General features: G+C 35.4%; 1 protein-coding gene across 3 annotated transcripts in view; it reads right to left on the minus strand.

Annotated features, from left to right (window-relative positions):
* The window catches only part of LOC126816534 (leucine-rich repeat and coiled-coil domain-containing protein 1), a 298,988-nt gene that overhangs the window by 223,017 nt on the left and 52,909 nt on the right, over positions 1-23,062 (minus strand). For all 3 annotated transcript variants that reach the window (XM_050543169.2, XM_050543168.2, XM_050543172.2), the window contains exon 9: positions 16,064-16,217. In XM_050543169.2, the coding sequence (XP_050399126.1) occupies positions 16,064-16,217 (154 nt within the window). The remainder of the gene's footprint in view (positions 1-16,063; positions 16,218-23,062) is intronic.

Raw genomic sequence — 23,062 nt, forward strand, 5'->3', positions numbered from 1 at the left:
AAATGGACGTGGCTCGAGATCTTTGGGTTATAAACTTACATTTCTAGTTTCAACAAAATCAGATAAATATTATTACCTCTATAGGGTCCACAACCTTGATATATCATATTTTAACGCTACTTGAGAACGATTGGGGGGTCATTTAGTCTGTCAGTTTTGGGCCGATTTTCACGAAATTCGAACTCAGTCATCCTTAGGGTGTAACAGTGATATAATAATACGGTTTTTTAAATCGGATAAAAATTATGACCTCTAAGGGTCCACAAGCTAAAAACGTGATTTTTTGTACAATTAGGGGCCATAATTAAGAAGTTACGTTCCGATATGCGTGAATATCGAAAGGAACCGAGATCTTTGGGTTATAAACTTACATTTCAAGTTTCATCAAAATTGGATTAAAATTGTGACCTCTATAGGGTCCACAACCTTGATATACCATATTTTTATGCTATTTGAGTACGAAGGGCAGCCATTTTGTCTGTCAGTTTTGGGCCAATTTTCATGAAATTCGAACTCAGCCATCCTTAGGGTGTAACGGTGATATAATAAAACGTTTTTTTAAATCAGATAAAAATTATGACCTCTATAGGGTCCACAAGCTAAAAACATGATTTTTCGTACAATCAGGGACAATAATTCAGGCAATTACAGTCCAATATGCGGGAATATCAAAAGGAACCAAGATCTTAGGGTTATAAACTTACATTTCAAGAATCAACAAAATCAGATAAAAGTTATGACCTCTATAGGGTCCACAACCTTGATATACCATATTTTTACAGTAATTTGAGAACGAAGGGCAGCCATTTTGTCTGTCAGTTTTGGGCCGATTTTCACGAAATTCGAACTCAAACATCCTTAGGGTGTAACAGTGATATAATAATATGTTTTTTTAAATCGGATAACAATTATGACCTCTATAGGGCCCACAAGCTAAAAACGCGATTTTTCGTGCCTTTAGGGGCCATAAATTCAGGAAGTTATGGTCCGATATGCACGAATATCGAACGGAACCGAGATCTTTGGGTTATAAACTTACATTTCAAGTTTCATCAAAATCGGATAAAAATTGTGACCTCTATAGGTTCCACAGTAGGACGTTAAACCCCATTTCATTTCATTTCTATTGGGTCCACAACCTTGATATACCATATTTTTACGCTATTTGAGAGTGAAGGGAGGCCATTGTCTGTCAGTTGTGGGCCGATTTTCACGAAATTCGAACTCGGCCGTCCTTAGGATGTAAGGGTGATATAATAACACGTTTTTTTAAATCGGATAAAAATTATGACCTCTATAGGGTCCACAAGTCAAAAAACGCGAACCGAGATCTTTGGGTTATAAGCATACATTTCAAGTTTCAACAAAATCGGATAAAAATTGTGACCTCTACAGTGTTCACAAGCTAAAAACGTGATTTTTCGTACAATCAGGGGCCATAATCCATGAAGTTACAGTCTGATACATGCCAATATCGAAAGGAACCGAGATCTTAGGATGATAAACCTATATTTCAAGTTTCATTGAAATCGGATAAAAATTGTGACCTGTAGACTGTTCACAAACAATTGTGGACGGACGGATGGACGGGGGCGACGACAATATACGTCCAGATGAAAATGTGGGTGTATAAAAAGTACACTGTAATATTTATATGCAGTAATTCACCTTGATAATTTAGAGGGGGTTTATTGTCCATTAAACCACACTTTTCGACCAATCAGAATCGAAGAAATTTCTAATTTGTACTCTAATATGGTGTAACAGTGATATAAGCTATAAACGTTATTTTAAGTCGGAAAAAAATTGTGACCTCTAGAGGGCCAAGGAAGTTAAAGTCAGATATGCGCGAATATCGAAAGGAGCCGAGATATTTGGGATATAAACATATATTTTAAGTTTCATCAAAATCGGATCAAAATTGTGACCTCTAGAGTATCAACAACCTTGGCATTACATACTTTTACACTCTTTATGTCAGTCAATTTTCGTCTGTTTTCATGAAATTGGAACGAGACTGTCATTATGGTGTTTTTAAAATCGGCTAAAAACTGTGACCTCTAGAGATTCCACAAGCAAACCAGCGGCTGCCAGGCAGTATACGCCCACATTTTCGAGAGATGGATAGAAAACAAGCTAAACGAAAGTGATTTTTCCTACAATCAAGGGCCATAATTCAGCAAATTACAATTCGATATGCGCAAATATCGAAAGGAACCAAGATCTTTGAGTTATAAACTTACATTTCAAGTTTCAACAAAATCGGATAAAAATTGTGACCTCTATAGGGTCCACAACCTTGATATACCATATTTTTACGCTATTTGAGAACAAGGGGCGGCCATTTTGTCTGTCAGTTTTGGGCCAATTTTCACAAAATTCGAACTCAGTCGTCCTTAGGGTGTAACGGTGATATATTAACACGGTTTTTTAAATCGGATAAAAATTATGACCTCTATAAGGGTCAACAAGCCAAAAAACGCGTTTTTGCGTACAATCAGGGGCCATAATTCATGAAGTTACGGTCCGATATGCGCGAATATCGAAAGGAACCAAGATCTTTGTGTTATAAACTTACATTTCAAGTTTCAACAAAATCGGATAAAAATTGTGACCTCTATAGGGTCCACAACCTTGATATACCATATTTTTATGCTATTTGAGAACGAACGGCGGCCATTTTGTCTGTCAGTTTTGGGCCGATTTTCACGAAATTCGAACTTGACCGTCCTTAGGGTTTAACGATGATATATATATACGTTTTTTTAAATCGGATAAAAATTATGACCTCTATAGGGTCCACAAGACAAAAAACGCGTTTTTACGTACAATCAGGGGCCATAATTCAGGAAGTTCAATCCGATATGCGCGAATATCGAAAGGAACCGAGATCTTTGGGTTATAAACTTACATTTCAAGTTTCAACAAAATCGGATAAAAACTGTGACCTCTACAGTGTTCACAAACCAAAAACGTGATTTTTCGTACAATCAGGGGCCATAATCCATGAAGTTACAGTCCGATAGATGCCAATATCGAAAGGAACCGAGATCTTAGGGTGATATATTTCAAGTTTCATTGAAATTGGATAAAAATTGTGACCTGTAGACTGTTCACAAACAATTGTGGACGGACAGGGGCGACGACAATATACGTCCACATGAAAATGTGGGCGTATAAAAATGTGATTCTGTGTACAATAATAGGCCATAATTCAGGAAGTTACGGTCCGGTATGTGTGAATATCGAAAGGAACCAAGGTCGTTGGGTTATAAACATACATCTTAGGTTTCATCAATAACGGTTGAAAATGCGGGCGTATAAAATGCAAAATCTTTAAACTGGATTATATCATTGGATTCTTTGTCTTCATAATGAAAACAACATACATAAATGTTTTTGAAATGATAAAACTGTAGTCTGTAGAGTTTGCAAGAATGTGGACAATGGACAGCACTATACAACCACATTGGATATTTCTCATATTTCCATATGGACGTAAAAAAAATATTACAATTTAGTTTCAGGATATTCAAATATTTGACATAACATAATTATCATGCTGTTAATAAGCAGTTAACTGTGGCAATAATTGTATCTTTATTTACGTCAGGTCGAATTAATAACTTTATTGGGATGGGAGTGGGACTCAAGGTACTGTTCCCAAACAAATAGTGCTCACATACACCAAGAGTAGCAAACTGTTTGATTGATGTGTACGTAGGTCTTCCTTCTGCTTTATGAAAAGGGGCTAAGCTACTTGTACTGTAATAGTAAGTGCAGGTGGACCGCACTACAGGCAAAACAAAACCGACAAGATAAACCTCCAGACAAGACAAACGACATTGACATTGCAAGAAACAAGCCAACAGTGAGGCTGACAAATAGATGACAAATAGAGAATCTCCTACTCGTCTTTTTTGATATCAAAAAATATCAACACACGTCGATAACGTAAAAAAAACACAGGCTGTGCCAAGTTTTTTTTACTTTATCGACGAGTGTTGATATTTTTTGATATCAAAAAAGAAGAGTAGGAGATTTTATTTATCACCCAATCCCTTCTTACATGCACAAATAAACAAATGTAATTCTTTGCTATAGATTTAACTTTTTTACTTAACCTGATTACATTATGGCGTAGTGATACATCATTTTTTGACAGCAATTCAACCATTGCAAAGTCCTTTATACTGACCCAGTGTTTCCATCAAGGTCAATTAAATAAAAAATAGTTCTTTTTTAATAAGAAAGAAGTTACTTTTAATAAATAATGAACTGTTCTTTGGAAATAAAAAAAAAGTAGTTCCCTTTTGATTGACCAATCAAATTCATGTAAAGCGATATCTCCTAAGGAGATATCGTAGTAGATTATGAAATTTATCACACAAGCGATATCTACTGTAGAATGTATTATTGGGTGATAAATATTAATTAATTGCGCATTTATTTCTTTCAAAAGTATCGAGCAATCAAATTACACACTAAGTTTCATCACTCTCTATCAGATAGAATCAAGATTATCTTGTCCCAAAGCATCGACCAATGAAATTGATTAGCTCTGCTTAGCTTTAGCTTTAGCTTGAAATGTTAATCATTGAAATCAGTCAAGACGTTCGCCTAATGAACATCTACATCAGGTTTAAACATTCTACCTCAATTAAAAGCAGAGTTTTATGTTCCAAAGTCTTGACCAATCAAATTGCTTATCGCTCCTTAGCCCAGGCAGAAAATTCGCACAATCGAACTTCGTCAAGGTAATGATATAATGAATCTATATTCATAGTTTCATCACTCTCACTTCATTATAACCAAAGTTATCGTGCCCCTAAAGCTTCAACCAATCAGATTGCTTATCTCTGCAGACAATGTTCATCATCGAACTCAATCAAGGCATTGACTTTAAACACCTACACCAAGTTTGTACATTCTAGCTCAATTAGGAGAGTTATTGTGTTCCAAAATCTTGGCCAATCAAATTGCTTATCGCTCTGCTTACCCTAAGCAGAAAATGCTCATTATCGAACTTAGTCAAGGTATTGATGTAATGAAACTATACACCAAGTTTCATCACTTCTATATACAATATGTTTTTTTAGTTAAAAAATATAAAACATTTTGAAATGATCACCAACTCAATATTTATCATCTTCCAAAAGTATTCTGCAAAGATAAAATTCTAGTTTTGACAAAATAACATATTGTTACTGTTTGATTTATTATTTCAGCTGATGTCATTGTACCACATGCCATCAATCAGATAATAATTACCCTGTTTACAGACGAATACATTATTCTGAAAGTGAGATAAACTAGGATTCTCTCATCTACAGATGGTTGTATAGGACATGTTGGAAATGCCCCAAACATTCATCTGTACAGGGTGAATTTCCTAGAGTTAGCATAGTTTGGACAAGTGCATCCTCTGTGAAGTTTCTGAAACCAGACAACTTGAAAATGAAACAAACGTTCAACATTTGTGTTTTAAACTAATTACACATTGTGAAAGTTCTTCCTGGCCAAAGAAGCCGAGCAAATGTCATGCAGTATCCTATGATGGCAGTGCTTCCACCTACTCTTAGTCGAATTCCAACTATCATGAGTTGTCATGTGCATGCCAACCCGTACGCAGGAAATTGTTTTTATGTCCAATCTGAACAACCAGACACGGTTTCATTGCCAGGTTCTCTGTCATACACAACAGACAAGGGAAAACAATGCAGCCAAATCCAGAGGAACTTTCTAGGCCAACACCAGGATTGAAACCTTGACTTACTGATTAGAGAGCCTTTTTGATTAGTCAGCCAGCTCCTTACTCACTTAACCATAGAATAGACCACATGGCTCCATAGTTGCATAGAACTAAAATAACAGCCGTTTGCATCTTTAAGTATATGTCATAACTTGCTGTATTCATGATCAAATGTCTGACTCACTTTCTAAAGAATTCAACATATCTAGAAAATCACTGGTTGTCAAACGATAATTGTGACAGATAAAGTGTTGTTAAATCTGACTATATCCAACATCCATTCCAAAATTAGTAGTTGTCAAAATTATCTATATAGTCAGGTCAATATATGGAAAATACCCCCTCAACCCCCCAAAAATTGCTACAAAAGGTTTCTCAACTGATTCTGGTAGGGCTTAGTGTACTTTAAAACATACTAAAAGTTTTTTTTCAAGACGTCGTCAAAGATGGCCACCTAAACGTCTTAAAATGATGATAACTAAGTAACTATCAACTCAAATTTGATGATCTTGGTGTCTTTCCCTAGGTTTTGGGGGGCAAAGAACATATTAAGATCATTAAAAATGATGTTGGCCAATTATGTCAAAAATGGCTGCCAACACCTCCAAATGACCGCAAGTCCATAACTATTGACTCAAATTTGTTGATCTTGATGTCTATCCCCAGGTTTTGGGGGACAAGGAACACATTAAGAGAACTTTGGATATCACTAAGCTGTTAAATCATTATGAAATTGTATTCATGACCTTCAGCTGTCCACTATCATAGAATAAGTTTCAGCGCATTCAGTTTTGAGTGCCATCCTCCTCCTCAGTATCGACCTCTTGAGTGTTGTTTGAATTGTTGCCGTACAAACGAAGACATGTAATTTTGCAGGAATATTAGGCCTACTATTGTGAATTTGATGCTGAAGCAGGATTGGCAAGCTTTCATTCAATGTATTACGAAAATGAGTTATTTTGTAGGATTGTTACTGACATAAATTTGAATACCGTACAGGAATTAAATATGAAAAATAGCGAGGTTCACCTATTTTTATTGCGTACGGGATTTGAATATTTTGTTGACACATGATTTTTAATTGTGGTATGAATCCATCTGCTTAAATAACAATAAGAGTTATGCCCCCTTTTTTTCGGTAAAATGTCTGACACGAAAAAATTTGAAATCCCATCACTGGTTTAATGTCCTACTGTTCTGCTCCTACTGGGCTAATGTAGACGGGCAACAAGCCTGTAATCATCAGAAATCATTGAACATCAATTATCAGTCAGGAACACCCTGAATGGACAGAATTGCAATCGAGTGGCACAGAATTGAGTGGACAGTGCTGTCAGTCCCAACAACAGATGAGGTATGAGCAGAATGAGGACGCAATTAACCACAACAAATATGTATCTGCTGTCATGGTTGGTTGAGATATTTTCTTATGCATTCAATGCATGTATTATAGCCCAAAAGCCCCCTTTTCACTTGCTTGTCACTATTTGGGGATTGAGTGAATTCAATTCTGGAATGTTCAATCGAGTATCCCCTAAGACTAGAGATCATGATCATGGGGCATAAGTCTAACAATATTTATCTGAACTGAAGTGGTATTCTTGGTCTCATGACCCTAACCCTAGACAGGGTGATGCTACAATATACGACCGGATGTTGGTATATAAAAATGCATCAAGCAGCCTACTAATTAAATTAGTTAAGAGAGAGGTTAGAGAAAATCTGTCTGATTGAAACCTTGAATAATTGTATTAAGAAAGATAAAGGACCTATTCTGTGTCTGAAGAATAACATCTTTTAGAAAATAATTCAATATAAAGAGAAAGAATTTATATCTTTTACGATTAGTAATTCAATTTTGTCCATTCATTGTTTAATATTCTGGTTCTGCTGTAGTCAACTGGTAAATGTATCAAAAAGATATACTGCTAATGAATGTATCTTCAGGCATCAATGTTCAAAAAGTTATTACTGGCTATACTGATCTGTCACTTAAATTTCTGTTGAAAATATATCAACTCACAATTTATCTCACTCCATATATGGTTAATACAAGATAGACTGCACACTGTACAAGACATTCTACAGATGATCTGCAATTCTTTTGTTTTAAATCGTAATTTTATGAAGAAAACAGAACTGTATAGATAACAACTAATTAAAATGTGTTTCAGAGCTTTTTTTTTATCCCGTGTGTTTGTAAATACCTTTTAGGGGTTTGATACTCTACCTAGGATTGGCGAATGATCTGTAGAGGATTGGGAAAGCCAGATTAGGATCCTACTGGGATTTGTAGTTTAATCCCATAGACAACTATTCATCTTTCTAAAAACACATAAAGCTACTTGAAGACAAGCTAAAAGAAAAAAAAACACGATTTTTCGTACAATCAGGGGCCATAATCCAGTAAGTTATAGTTTGAAATGTGTGAATATTGAAAGGAACTGAGATCTTTGGGATATAGACATTTATTTTATGATCAGTAGTGGAATAACGCGTTTTATCAGTGAAATAAAAGTGTTATTCCACTGGCTAGCAGTAGTCCATGTTGTTTTTACCTAAAATGATTGTAAAATCATAAAATAAATAGAACATTTGTCGTTTTGTCGTGAATAACATATTTTATTTCTTGCTTCTCGATGAAATAAAATATGTTATTCACTCTAAAACGACAAATATCCTCTATATATTTTAAGTTTCATTAAAATCGGATCAAAATTGTGACCTCTAGAGGGTCCACAACTTTGATATTACATGCTTTAACACTATTTGCGTATAGGGACCGGCCATTTTGCCTGGCAGTTAGTTCGATTTTCATCAATCATCATTATGGTGTAACGATGATATAATCGAACGTTTTTTTAAATCAGATAAAAATTGTGACCTCTAGAGGGACCACAAGCTAAAAAAGAGATTTTTTCGGACAATCAAGGGCCATAATCCTGGAAGTTATGGTCTGATGAAGGCGAATATCAAAAGGAACCAATATCGTTGGGTTATAAACATACCTCTTGAGTGTCCTCAAGCTAAAAACATGATTTTTTGTATAATCAGGGGCCATAATCCATGAAGTTACGATCTGATACATGCCAATATCGAAAAGAACTGAGATCTTTGAGATATAAACCTAAATTTTAAGTTTCATCAAAATCCAATAAAAATTGTAACCTGTAGAGTTTCCACAAACGGACAGGGGCATCCACAATAAACGTCCACATGAAAATGTAGGCGTATAAAAAGCTTCCTTTTGCCATAATAAAACTTCATTAAGTTATCAGAAGGAAGTTAAAAAATAAGACAGAATGTTTTACTGTAGTAACACTGTGATTCATCATCTTGACACCAAAATGAGTGCATTCATTATTTACATTCTTCTGATCATTAACCGTCTTTGGGCTTTGAAATATTTAACCATTTAAATCAATTTTTGGCTGGAAGCTATCAAATCAAAAATTGATAAAATTATATAGAAAAAGATTTGAAAATAATATTTTGTTTACGATGTTATTCAGAATAATTCAGCCATCTCACTCTGCCGGCAAGGTTCGGGAAGGATACACAGCAAGACTATATATGTTGTTGAAATACAACTGCTAAACTTGGCTAGTGTACAGATTTGGAATCATTATAGTATTAATGTTACTTGACGCAATACAATGATTGCAGTTGTGCACTTTTAAATAGGTTTATTTCGTCACAGAAATCATGTCACTTCTGTAGTTAAAAATTTACTCATAAATTTAACATTCAATTTGTTTTTAGTAGGAAGGTGTAGCAAGACTAAATTACAATTACAAATACAAATAAATAGTCCAAAAACGGTTCAATTCCATTCAATATTGTGGAAGTTGAACCTCTAAAATATGAGTCCAAAAATAGTTCAATTCCATTCAATATTTACAAAAATATGACAAATTGAAAGTTCCATTGATCTATGCAGCATGCTGCATCCTACCTAACAAAATGTCATATTTATGGCTCAATTTTAAATCTGATTGAATCCAAGCTAGGAAATTATCTAGTGTTGGTATTTTGATCTTGTTTTCTTAATTAAATGTTAAACAAGCGAACAGTGAAGCTGATGTCCCCTGCCGAAATCCCAAAATAAATAGATGACACATATTAATTAATCGCACATAAACATTATTGTCAATAATGATTTTTGTGTTATAGTCCTCGTCCATGTTTGGTTACTCGTCTATTTCATTTATATTTCTGATTACGTAAATGAGCAAGGTTCCCGCGTTGTTTTCCCGTTCTTTTATCACAATAGTATTTGCAGTGCCACCAACAGGCCGTTTGTTTTTATCCACGATATTTCCGTTAATAATATATCACAGTGGTGTGTATGCGTTGGTATTTCGAGTCTGTGGCTTTCATGAGTTGAATGTTTAGTTTACCTTTGTTGTAATATTTACAATGTGTTTTGTAAATTGGAATTGTGAAATTGCAATAATTGTTGTCGTCGCCTCGTTGTATTTTCCATCATGGCGTGTGATACATCAACTTCCGCTAAAAGGACTGGCACTTTGTTTACCGTGAAAAAGACGTTTTGCAGCTTGAAGTCAGTGCCGCCTAGCCCTCTTAGGATCGTATTGTATGGCTTGTAAAATGTTAAACTTTTAGATACATTCTTAAAGAATTACGGCCATTCGAATTTACATTTAGATTTGAATTTATGTGTTGTACATTGCTGGTGACATGGCGGCTTATGAGTTCAACATGATCAGCATGAACGGCTTGTGCGTGCGGCACGCAGCAGCATTTTTCGACAGACTGACATTATAATTTTCCACTTGGGTTTGAATGATGTTGTATCTGGCGAGTTCTTGCTGCATGAAGTGGCTATCGCGGTTGTGAACTTTGCGTCTTTACTTATGACTCATGTGTCATTGTTAGCCAGCTTTTGCCAAGATTTGTTGAGCCGTTCCGGGTATTTAATTACACGATTAAGTCAACGAACCTGCATTTCCAGCAACTCTGCCATGAGTCTAATTTTTCTATTAGTTTCTGGCGACATAAAGCTGGGCTTTGGCCATACTCCCCACAGTGTTTCGTTTGATTAGAGCTAATCCCACTAAACACTGCTTTAATGGAAGCAAATTTCTGTTCCAAATTATGACTGGTCAATAGTCCAATTAACAACCAATAGCTAACTGTGTGACAATATGATTACACTTTAAACAAAGTTCCAAATTGGACCAAATATGTTTACATAACGTTATGTCATGACTCATGATTTTATTATGAATAATTAACCGGTGCATAGCAGATTATTGCAGAAAAACTAATTGTGTGACAAACGAGGCTATTAACACGGATACAATGTAAACAGTACTGTGTGTAGACGAACAAGACTTTCACAGTTTTTAATACCTTAAATGACCCCAGATTAAACGAAGAGCTGTCATGTTGCTGTACTGTAAGTGTGTATGTAACTCTTGGCTTTTTTAGCTGTCACACTTAGGCTGTTTTGACACTTGTTTATTTAGTTCTCAGAATTGTTATTGTATCTTGTATGTAGCTTAGGTATGTCAATCAATGTTCTTTATTTGTCATAATATTTTCAGCTATCATGCGGATGGTGTCTTTAGGTTTGGGCACAACATCACGTATTGGGATGTGTTTGGCCATTTATTTGTTAAATTTTAAGTCCAACCCACAGTTTTAAGACTGAAATATGATTTTATTTTGTATTATTAGTGTTTATGCATGTAGTTTTCTTTGTTAAAAATTTGTATTCATTAATAAATCATATTTCATTTGATTAGTCATTAATAAATGACATTGTACACCATCCGTTCTTATGTTTGTTCTTTGCTTGGTTGCTGGGGTATGGGGTTAGTTTGAATGGAAACACAATTTTTTTTTTTTTCATAAGTATAAGCAATCAAACTGATTATCAACAATACACTATAAGTTTCATCACTCGCTATCAGATAAAATCAAAGTTATCTTGTCCCAAAGCATCGACCAATGAAATTGCTTATCTCGGCTTAGCTTTAGCTCGAAATGTTAATCATTGAACTCAGTCAAGACATTCACCTAATGAACATCTATATCAAGTTTAAACATTCTACCTCAATTGAAAGCAGAGTTGTTATGTTCCAAAGTCTTGACCAATCAAATTGCTTATCGCTCCTTTGCCTAATCAGAAAATTCTCATCATCGAACTTAGTCAAGGTAATGATATAATGAATCTATACTCGGGTTTCATCACTCTCACTTAATTATAACCAAAGTTATCGTGCCCCAAAGCATCAACCAATCAGATTGCTTATTTCTGCTTGCGGTAAGCAGACAATGCTTACGATCGAACTCCATCGAGGCATTCACCTACACCAAGTTTGAACAGTCGACCTGAATTAGAACGAAAGTTATCATGTTCCAAAGTCTCGACCAATCAAACTGCTTATCGCTCTGCTTACCCTGAGCAGAAAATGCTCATTATCGAACTTAGTCAAGGTATCGATGTGATAAAACGATACATCAAGTGTCCTCACTCTCACTTAATTAGAACTAAAGTTTTCGTGTCCCAAAGCATCAACCAATCAAACTGCTTATTTCTGCTTACCCTAAGCAGAGAATTCTCATCTTCGAACTCCATCAAAGCATTCACGTAATAAACACCTATGCCAAGTGTGAACATTCTAGCTCAATTAGAATGAGAGTTATTGTGTTCCAAATTCTTGACCAACCAAATTGCTTATCACTCTGCTTACCCTGAGCAGAAAATGCTCATTATCAAGGTATTGATGTAATAAAACTATACACCAAATTTCATCACTCTCACTTAACCCTTTCATTGCGTCTACCCGGTAGTACCGGGTATTATAAAATGTCGGTAAAATACGCGTACCCGGTATTACCGTGTACTCAGTAAAGCCCTCACTAAAATTAGTACCGTAACTGCAAGTGCCATCTATTGTATTTTCTATACACTAGAACATATTTCCACGTGTTTCAAAGCGGCAAACCGTAAAATGGCGGAGTGCATAGTGACAACGTAGACGATGCACTCTCGACAAAGTCCTGAATGACGTCTTGCTGACCAACACGTGGACAATTTCGAGGCGGGTGATACACATAATTTGTTTCCAGTTACTTGATAATGATAGTAGTCAGGACAGTGATTGGTATTATGAAGTGTGATTTGTTGCGCGACATTCCACCCATGCCTTGCTATGTCTCCCGTGCATGATGAACAAGCCCAATGTGAACACGATAGCCCTGTGTCTGCAGTAGATTCTGACAATAATTCTGATGTTGATAATAATGCTGGCCTGCTGGATCGTAAAAGACGTAGGCAATTCCTGAGTCCCGAACGTGTAGATCTATTGACTGACTATATTGATAATGATATGGGACTTGGGGATGAAAGTGAAAGTGAAAGTAAAAACAAGGTATTGCAATCCGCACGTGGTCATGGCAGCGGGAGACGTGATGCGCATGCTCATGGTGGCATTGCTCATGGCTGCTATTGATATTTTTGTTCATTTTATATATCTTTAAATATCAAAATCCAGTGAAAAAAACAATATCTCATAAGTATTTCATGGAGAAAAATTCGTTTTCGTGTTAGCTTTAGTGAGAAATGAGAAATCCAAAATGGCCGCCATGACGTCACGTGACTACATTAATATGCAAATTTCCAAAATTCTATTTTTTCCTCTTAGCCCAACATCATGCCCATCCCAACAGACAAAAAGATTTTTCATAAAAGCTTCTATAAGTACTGTTTGGCATTCAGTTCCGACCCCCCTTTTTTCCTCAAAAAAGAGTCTAGCAAAGGCAGTGGATTTACGTCAAGCATTGAAAGGATTAATTAGAACTAAAGTTACCATGTCCCAAAGCATCAACCAATCAAATTGCTTATCTCTGCTTAACCTATGCAGAAAATGCTCATCTTTGAACTCCATCAAGGCATTGGCCTAATAAACACCAACACCAAGTTTGAACATTCTAGCTCAATTAAAGGAGAGTTACTGTGTTCCAAAGTCTCGGCCAATCAAATTGCTTAACGCTCTGCTTACCCTTAAAAGAAATTGCTTATTATCGAACTTAGTCAAGGTATTGATGTAATAAAACTATACACAGAATTTCATCACTCTCACTTAATTAGAACTGAAGTTATTGTGTCCCAAAGCATCAACCAATCAAATTGCTTATCTCTGTTTACCCTAAGCAGAATATGCTCATCTTCAAACTCAATCAAGGCATTGGCCTAATAAACACCGACACCAAGTTCTAGCTTTGAATGTTCTAGCTCAATTAAAGGATAGTTATTGTGTTCCATAGTCTCGGCCAATTAAATTGCTTATCTCTCTGCTTACCCTAAGCAGAAATTGCTCATTATTCAACAGAACATATGAGAAGCTGTATACATTTATACTTTTTTATTTAAATATTCCATTCTCGCAAATTCAGTTACATTCATTTTGGGGTAGTTTATATTGGTTTATTAATGTATTTTTGTGTCAGAAAAGTACTAGTCTAATATATCATGAATATATATCTTGGGATGGCTACAGATGCAAGGAAATGACGGATAATTTTCTTGGCCCCCCCCCCCGAAAAACAAAATCTCGTCTCAGCTGCGTGCCCCGTCTCCGCGGTCAGTGCCCTCATTTTTCGGCGCCCCCCCTTTTTAAAATTCCTAGATCCACCCCTGCTTCCATATGTAAACAAGACTTAACTCTGGTGATGTCGCATTATGTTCAGATAGTGATATCTTGATAGCTAAATACTATTAAAAGCTCAACATTTTATATTTCAAAATGTGAGTTTAGAACTAGATTCAACTGGGCGCAAAAAAAATAAGATTTTCCAAACTTATGCCCCATAAAGGGTGAGGCTACAAAAGTTACATGTCAAAAGGTGAGACTAGAACTAGATACAACCGAGTGTAAAAAAATAAGATTTTACAAACTCGTGCCCCTTAAAGAGTAAGGCTACCCAAAAAATTTTAGTGTACGTTTCCAAACGATCATGCAAACAATATAGTATATTTGGTGAATTTAAAAAAAAAAATTATAGCAATTGTTTAAAATTGTCAAAAAATATATAGTTTGCATCATCATATATAGAGAATATCCTACTCGTCTTTTTTGATATCAAAACATATCAACACAAGTCGATAAAGTAAAAAAAACAAGGCTCTGTCGAGTTTTTTTTAATTTATCGATGAGTGTTGATATTTTTTGATATCAAAAAAGATGAGTAGGAGATTTTATTTATCACCCAATCCCTTTTTACATGCACAAATAAATAAATATAATTCTTTGCTATACATTTCACTTTTACTGAACCCGATTACATTACGGTGTAGTGATACATCAACCATTGCAAAATCCTTTATATTGACCCAGTGTTTCCATCAAGGCCAATTAAATAAAAACAGTTCCTTTTTAATAAGAAAGAAGTTACATTTAATAAAAAATGAACTGTTCTTTGAAAATAAAAAAAAGTTGTTCCTTTTTGATTGACCAATCAAATTCATGTAAAGCGATATCTCTTAAGGAGATATCGTTGTAGATTATGAAATTTATCACACAAGCAATATCTACTGTAGAATGTATTATTGGGTGATAAAGAAATGTACAGAGTGCATAGGGCTATAGGAGTTTGGATAAATAGCAAAGTCTCTAACTCAATATCACCCAAAGTCTTACATGTTGAAAACACGAATTATTTGTCAATTCAAATCAATATTGATGTTGTTATCTTACTGGGAAAAGGAAGGCTTCTGATATCCAATATTCAAGACATATTTCATAATTCATGTCATAGGGCGACGCCATGATTTATCTGGAGAGCATGTGCAATCGACTGGAATAACCAGACGCTAGAAATTCTTATTCGGTTGGGACTCATGCCGTATTTCGATGGACCTAACTGATTTGAAATTAGAGTCAAAACGGAAACAATTGAATCAGTTCATATACAATCAGATTACATTATTATATGCCTTGCGACCCATTTGAGTCAATTTCTAGGTCCCAAATATTAGCGATTTAGCTCTTTTAATCAGAATATTTTGTTTTATAAATCTGAGCTGCAGAAATGATGTCAAGAACCTGTAATAGCATCTGGATTAGCCAAATACACCATACCTCTAAATTTCACCTAGCAGTTGTACTTTCTCAGCGTTTTCTTTCAATGTATATCATTTGAATTTGATATTAAATGCTGTTCCCAAGCTACCTATATTTAACAGACTAACATGTGGTGCTAGTTTATTGTTGTATGATTCAATTCTAAATTGTCCAGTTTCTTAAATTCATTTTCAAAACAATGTCTCACAAAAAATACCTTGTTGTTGACCTAACATTCAGGCTGTCTTTCTTCACACCTGATGCCACAGTCTGTCGCTGATAATTTGGTACTTTAGTTTTCCGTTGTTTACGCATTGATTTCTTTATAGGTGTTTTATTAATATCATCTTCACTCTCCTCAGTTACAATATCTAAAATAAAATATATAAGCTTATAATATTAAGGATTCAATTGGGATTTCCCAAGATATGTTGCTAGGCAATTAATCCCAGTAAGATTCAAATTTCAATAAAATTTATTATTTTTGATTAGCAAACTCAAAATAAAGTCTTTAAAATAAGTGTGATTTCATTTTTTCGATGACAACAGCAATATTTCTGTAAACAATTTTTTCAGGGCTCTTAGTTTTATAATAGTAGATCCTTATTGCTAGTAAAACAATTCCAAAAGGAGTGAAAACAATAAATTTGCTGGTTTGTAATTAGATCATACAATTTTTATAAGAAGGGCAAAATTGCTGCACGTCTCTTGATTTTCTTAGTTTTGTTGGCCAGCAGCAGAAAAATTTTCTGTGCTAGCTCCAAAATCATTGTAAGATAACTCTGTGAAATTGAAGATGCAAGAATTCAAAAGGGTTTTTCCTTATGCCTCTAAGTTCACAAAAACTTCTATCCTATTTTTAAGGATTCATAAATAAGAACATAAACTCAGTGATCATGATTGAAGATAGGATTGGGGCCCCTTGGATTCTTCCAGTACCCCTGGCGGCCAAGCATATCTCTTTAGCTCATATCGAGGATAACTTGTCAAACTGGACTCACATATACATGGACAGATCACACAACCCCGAGAACGGTACGACGGGCTTCGGGATTTATATCCCGGGAAAAAGTTACAGGAGACAGCCAAACATGTGCTCTATGTACACATTGGAAATGTACGCGATCAAAGAAGCCGTAGTGTGGATATCCAGCCAAAGGAAATCAAACTACGTTGTCCTCAGTGACTAGAGAGTCTGGAATCAATAAGGAACCAGAGATCAGACACCCATCTCGAACTATTGACCCACTTCTACCTAGCATATGAGGTGTCCCTGGCAAAAGGCAACCAGACAGTATTGACATGGGTCCCATTGCACGTAAACTTAGCGGGTAATGAAGAGGCGGACAGACTTGCCCTAATAGGGTCAAAACTTGAAGAACCGAGTGTCAAAATCCCTTATAGCATGAAAGTATAGTTGGGCCACGCCACACGTCAGCTTTGAATGAGAAAGTTCCCTTGCAAAGCTCAACACATCCGATGAGTTCTTAAATGCCAAGTTATCTGTAAATCATCCAAGCAGGAAAATCTGCCAGTTAATAACAAAGCTGAAGGTGAAAGAAACGCTCAGGTATCCTATCTTTAAGCCTATAAGGTGCATCTTCAATTCATTTTCTAGTAGACTGTGCCCACTTCACAGCTGAAAGGAAACCCCTCACAGATAAACTGAGCTCCCTTAACATGGCTCTCAGTGTTCCAAACTTACTCTATCCTATTCCTAGAGTAAGCAAATACGAGATCTATGAGTTTATCTATGATTTCAGATGTGTGCGATTGTTATCCTAGATAATATAATGTGACACCGGAGGAACAAAAAAAAAGTGTTCTACTCTGTGAAGACTTTAGGTTTTACCCCAACACCCAACGGATGGGATCCATAAGTGATCATCCCGAGGCAGACCTCAAAATGTTTTTAAAAAAGCTACTTTCTTCATACCTGTCACTTCAGTAACTAATCTGTTGCTCTCTATTATCAAAGACCAATCACATCACACATTATCCATACATATAGGTACACAAACACTCTTAAATTGTTTAAGTATGTACGTACTTTGCTCCATATAAATATTCCTTTCTCACATATCGTATCTATATTTATGCTACAAATGATATTTATATATGAAATATTTTTCCTACCTAATTATTTGATTTTGTCAATTCTTCAAATATATTATTCATAGCCTTTATTTATGGACATTTTTTAAAACTTTTTAAATGATTAAATACACCAGGCAACAAGCCGTGTGCATTTCCGTTTCAGCCATCACTATATTTACTGTGGTGTCGTTACGGTAGAATTATTTCAGATGACCTTCAGGGAACAAAATAATCGGGTTTGCATTGCACTTTGCGATCCATTTCCGATGTTACTGCAATTAGCAAAATTTTAGTTGGAAATCTATAAAGTTGTGAATCATTTTTATCAGATATAGTACCGTTTATTTCAACATTTAGTGCCTCATAATTAAATTGGCAATAATAAATCCTTTCATGGTTATTCAAAAACGTGAACCTATCCTTTTTATTCTACATTTTATAACACAACGTTCATTTCAGGAGTTGGTCTGGTTTTAGGTTGCACTTATCCAGACATAATAAATTAAATGCATGGAAATATTGGTCATGCGTCTGGAAAATGTGACTACTATGCTACATGCCTTCACTCTTCTAGTCTGATCGTAATATTCATGATTTTCGATGTTAAATAACTTCTTTTTTCTTTTTTCATATAAATTTATTCAATACACATTGAATTCACGAAAGTATATCATATTATGGTAGATAAAAACTAGCACTAGTGTTAGTAGTAGGGTCAGTGAACTACTTTTATCATTTGTTGAATTAATTAACAAACAATTAAAAAAAACTATAATAACTCAGTTAGCGATTCCTGATAATTTGTTCTTGTTGCTACTATATGTGCTATATAAAATGTATGACCTGTATCTATTACACTAACATATAATTTTTAGTTCAGATTAATACAATTTATATACCATGAGTCAGAATGGCTTACTGACATAGAGAACATGATACTACCCACATTTACAATGATCAAAACAATGCTCGAAGTTTGACATATATTATGTAATTAGTCGAAAGCTGTCGCTTTGCAAAACTCAAAGTTAGTCATCACGCACTTACACGTCAGTCTCGTATTCACATCAATTACTGCTCGATAAAACATAATTAAATACTATGTGAATGTTCAGAACAGGATGAATGAATAGGGCTTTTTTAAACATGCATTTTTAATTAATCATGTGTGATTTTAAGCTCATGAAGGCTATGTTACCAAGGTGGACAAAATTACAGCAAGGTAATTCAGATCACGTGACATCAACATGAAGTTGGAATTCGTTTAGCACACGTAAAGGGTCATAAATGATTGTTGTTGAAAATATCATCCACAATACAATTCAGGCTGTGTGAGATCAGTAACTTGCAAGTTATGCACAAAATATGAATACAAACCAAATAATATTTTCCAAAATGACAATAACCTCCAAATTGGCCAAATTTAATAATCATCGCTGGCTACCGTAATATAAATAGGATATCAAGGCAAATAAAAAGTAAACTGTTACATTTAATTAATATTGAGTATTCATGATAGATTGTAACTGCACCTCAAATAACCAAAACTGCTAATCAAAATTTGATTTGATTAGCAAAAATTTATTAAAATTGTTTTGCACTGCTAACCAATTGTCAACAGTTACTTTGTTCCCTGGATGACTTGGGTCTACGTTTTAATTTATTTAGAAATAATACTTCATAATGCTATAAATTAGAGTCAAGCAAATCAAAACAAGCGTAAATGGTGTGAAATTCATTGTTATAAACTTGGCTACTTCCAAACTGTGTGAGTAACTGAAGCCTACGACAGAGCGAAATTGCGGCTTTTCGTGGTATTTCTGTACTTAATTCTTGCATTTAGAAACGAATTATTAAATGTTATGTAGACATGAGTATTGTGGTCTTAAGTCAAATTACTGAACATCAAGTAAAATTTAGTACACCTGTCGCAAGCAGGTAGGTTTACTGGCTACCTGTCAGACATAAAAATTATCTGTCGGCGACAAGTGGACAGGCGAACATTTCGAGGGTTGCTGCTAGTCGGACATCCCTATCATCTAAGATCATAGCATTTATGGCGTGTTCGCTCGCCATTCTTTCATTTCTTACACCGGGAGCTTCTCCTTTGGATGAAATTCACCTTAGACACTTCCCTGCAAAGACATTGTGTCTTACCCAAAAAAGCTGGATCAAGCCTATTTTGTGGCTTCCTCTGGCAAGTTTCTTAGGCAACACTTGTCTACGATATCACCCTTGGTGGAAGTAGAAGTAAAACTCCAGAAACGAACGAACGAATCACGTGCATAACATACTAAACCACTCAGAATAAAATTTAAGGACGTTGAGCAGTCTAAAGTGCACATTTTAAAGCTAGCACTGTAATTTTTGTTCATAAGATATGGCACGTATTGTTATTTGGGGTGATAAACTACATATTAATCCAAAAAAAAATAACAACTTTATTTACCAACTATGTTCCAAACTTTGTTGGAAATTTTATTAGTACATGCTAAAAAGAGATATTGATAATCCCCTCCTTGGATCGAAAAAGAGCTTATAAGCAACACTTCAACACCAAAAGCGTAGTAAAATCTCAACTCAAAGTATTTCAAAATCTGTGTTGATTATTTACCTTTAAACGAGATTTTGTGATTTCCTGTCAATTCTTTCAATATGTCCAAAACAAGTTTTAAATTAGAACAATTTGAATGTAAAAATATTTACTTCAGCACACTACGCCGCCGCTCTCAAAATCATTTTATACATTCAAAAATGGTAGTCTTCAATCATCAAAAAAAGAAATTCAGCAATGTTCTAGTCGCAATAGATGGTAGAAATGGATAATTGCAGTCTTAGAGGGAATTCCTTGTTACGTCATATATAGAGCAACATCAATGATCCAGTGGGGTCATTCCATGTCAAGTGGGCCAGGGATGGAAATCGAAACAAATTATGTATCAATAATTTCAAATATCTTATTGTTACTTTCCTATTGAAGATATACAGCTCAAATTTGGTAGTCTTAAAGAACTTTTTGTGTAGATTACGAATCTGCAATCTGATTACTAGTAGGGTTCGCATGCTACTTGGCCATAAAAAAAAATATAAAAAAAATTGGTGTACTATAATTGTATATTTTCTGGATTTTGTAGTGCTCCAGGAGCTACAAATTAATAGATCATATAGACGCAAATATTGGCCTACCCAGAGTTTGTTGGTAGCACTACATAAGAAAATTGGCCTCGAATATGGTTTCAGACACAAATTTCCGAAAATTGCCTCGTATTTTCGAGCCGATAGAACCCGGTAGATGAGCACCTAAAAATCTGAAACTTGATGTAATTATAGTTTGTACTAATGTCTCCAACATGTTAAAGCCATTCTTGTCCCATGTCTATGTCAATTATCGTATTTCGAGCCGATTGAACCCGGTAGATGAGCACCTAAAAATCTAAACTTAGTGGAATTATAATTTTTACTAATGTCTCTAACAAATATCAAAACCATTCTTGTCCCATGCCATTTCAATATTTTTTTGTTTTTTTCCAAATCTGTGTTTTGGTCATTCCATGTCAATTATCACCCAATAGTAGGGGAGCTAGCTGACCATTGTTCCTAAACTCGCGGAAAAAATTGGCACTATACCTAACAAAGGCACCATGATGGCCGATGATCAGAATGGGAATTCTTAAGTTGCACATCCCCTGGGTTTAGGGGCTGTAGGCCCCCAAAATCGTGGAAAAAATCGATTTAATTCAAATTTTTGTGGACAAAGCTAATTTCCGCAAGGATCAACAGGTGACCTTCCCAGATCCGGTAGACCACTGTCACCACTCTTGCCCAGGATCGATTCATCTGGTTGAACCCCCTACACCAAAGGTCCCCACTGCATCCTCAATACCGGGAATGCGCAGGATCTCGCACCGGAACCGTTTATGAGAGGCAGGGTTGCGACTAAGACGTCCTGTTAGAGACGTAATTTTGAACAGGCAACATCGCCAGCTACGACGGCAATGGTGTCAAGAGCACAGGGTATGGCCTCATGGAAGTTAGAGACAGTATGGTTCAGTGATGAATCCTGATTCATGCTCCGCAGACAGGATGGAAGGGCCCGTGACTACCGTCGAAGAGGTGAACACATTGCTGCAAATTGCATACAGAAAGACAACAGATTTGGTGGCGGCAGTGTCACCATCTCTTATAACGCCTGTTATCGCTCGTTATTTCAGTCAGCTATATAGAAGGATAACTCTTGTTTTCGTTTTGCTATTGTCACTTCCGTTTCTAGAAATCTTCGTTACGCATCTATCGTAGCAATGATGTCTGTGTTAAAATTACTTTGGGACCATACTCTATTAGATGAAAAAGCAATCCAAGTTTTCCGTCATATTTGAAACAAGCCAACAGTGAGGTTGATGTCCCCCGCCGAAATCCCAAAATAAATAGATGACACATATTAATTAATCGCACATTTATTTTTTTCAAAAGTATCGAGCAATCAAACTACACACTAAGTTTCATCACTCTATATCAGATAAAATCAAGATTATTTTGTCCCAAAACATCGACCAATGAAATTGATTAGCTCTGCTTAGTTTTAGCTTGAAATGTTAATTATTGAAATCAGTCAAGACATTCACTTAATGAACATCTACATCAGGTTTAAACATTCTACCTAATTAAAAGCTTATCGCTCCGTAGCCCAGGCAGAAAATTCGCACAATCGAACTTAGTCAAGGTTATGATATAATGAATCTATATTCAGAATTTCATCGCTCTCACTTCAGTATAACCAAAGTTATCGTGCCCCTAAAGCATCAACCAATCAGATGGCTTATCTCTGCCTACCGTAAGCAGACAATGTTCATCATCGAACTCCATTAAGGGATTCACCTAATGAATGCCTACACCAAGTTTGAACATTCTACCTCAATTAGAAGGAGAGTTATTGTGTTCCAAAAGTCTCGACCAATCAAATTGCTTTTCGCTCTGCATCATCTCAGCAGAAAATGTTCATTATCAAACTTAGACAAGGTATTGATGTAATAAAGCTATACACCAAATGTCCTCACTCTCACTTAATTAGAACTAAAGTTATCCTGTCCCAATCAAATTACTTATCTCTGTTTAATCTAAA

This window comes from Patella vulgata, chromosome 3 (assembly GCF_932274485.2).
Source record: "Patella vulgata chromosome 3, xgPatVulg1.2, whole genome shotgun sequence".
Taxonomy (NCBI): Eukaryota; Metazoa; Mollusca; class Gastropoda; family Patellidae; genus Patella; species Patella vulgata.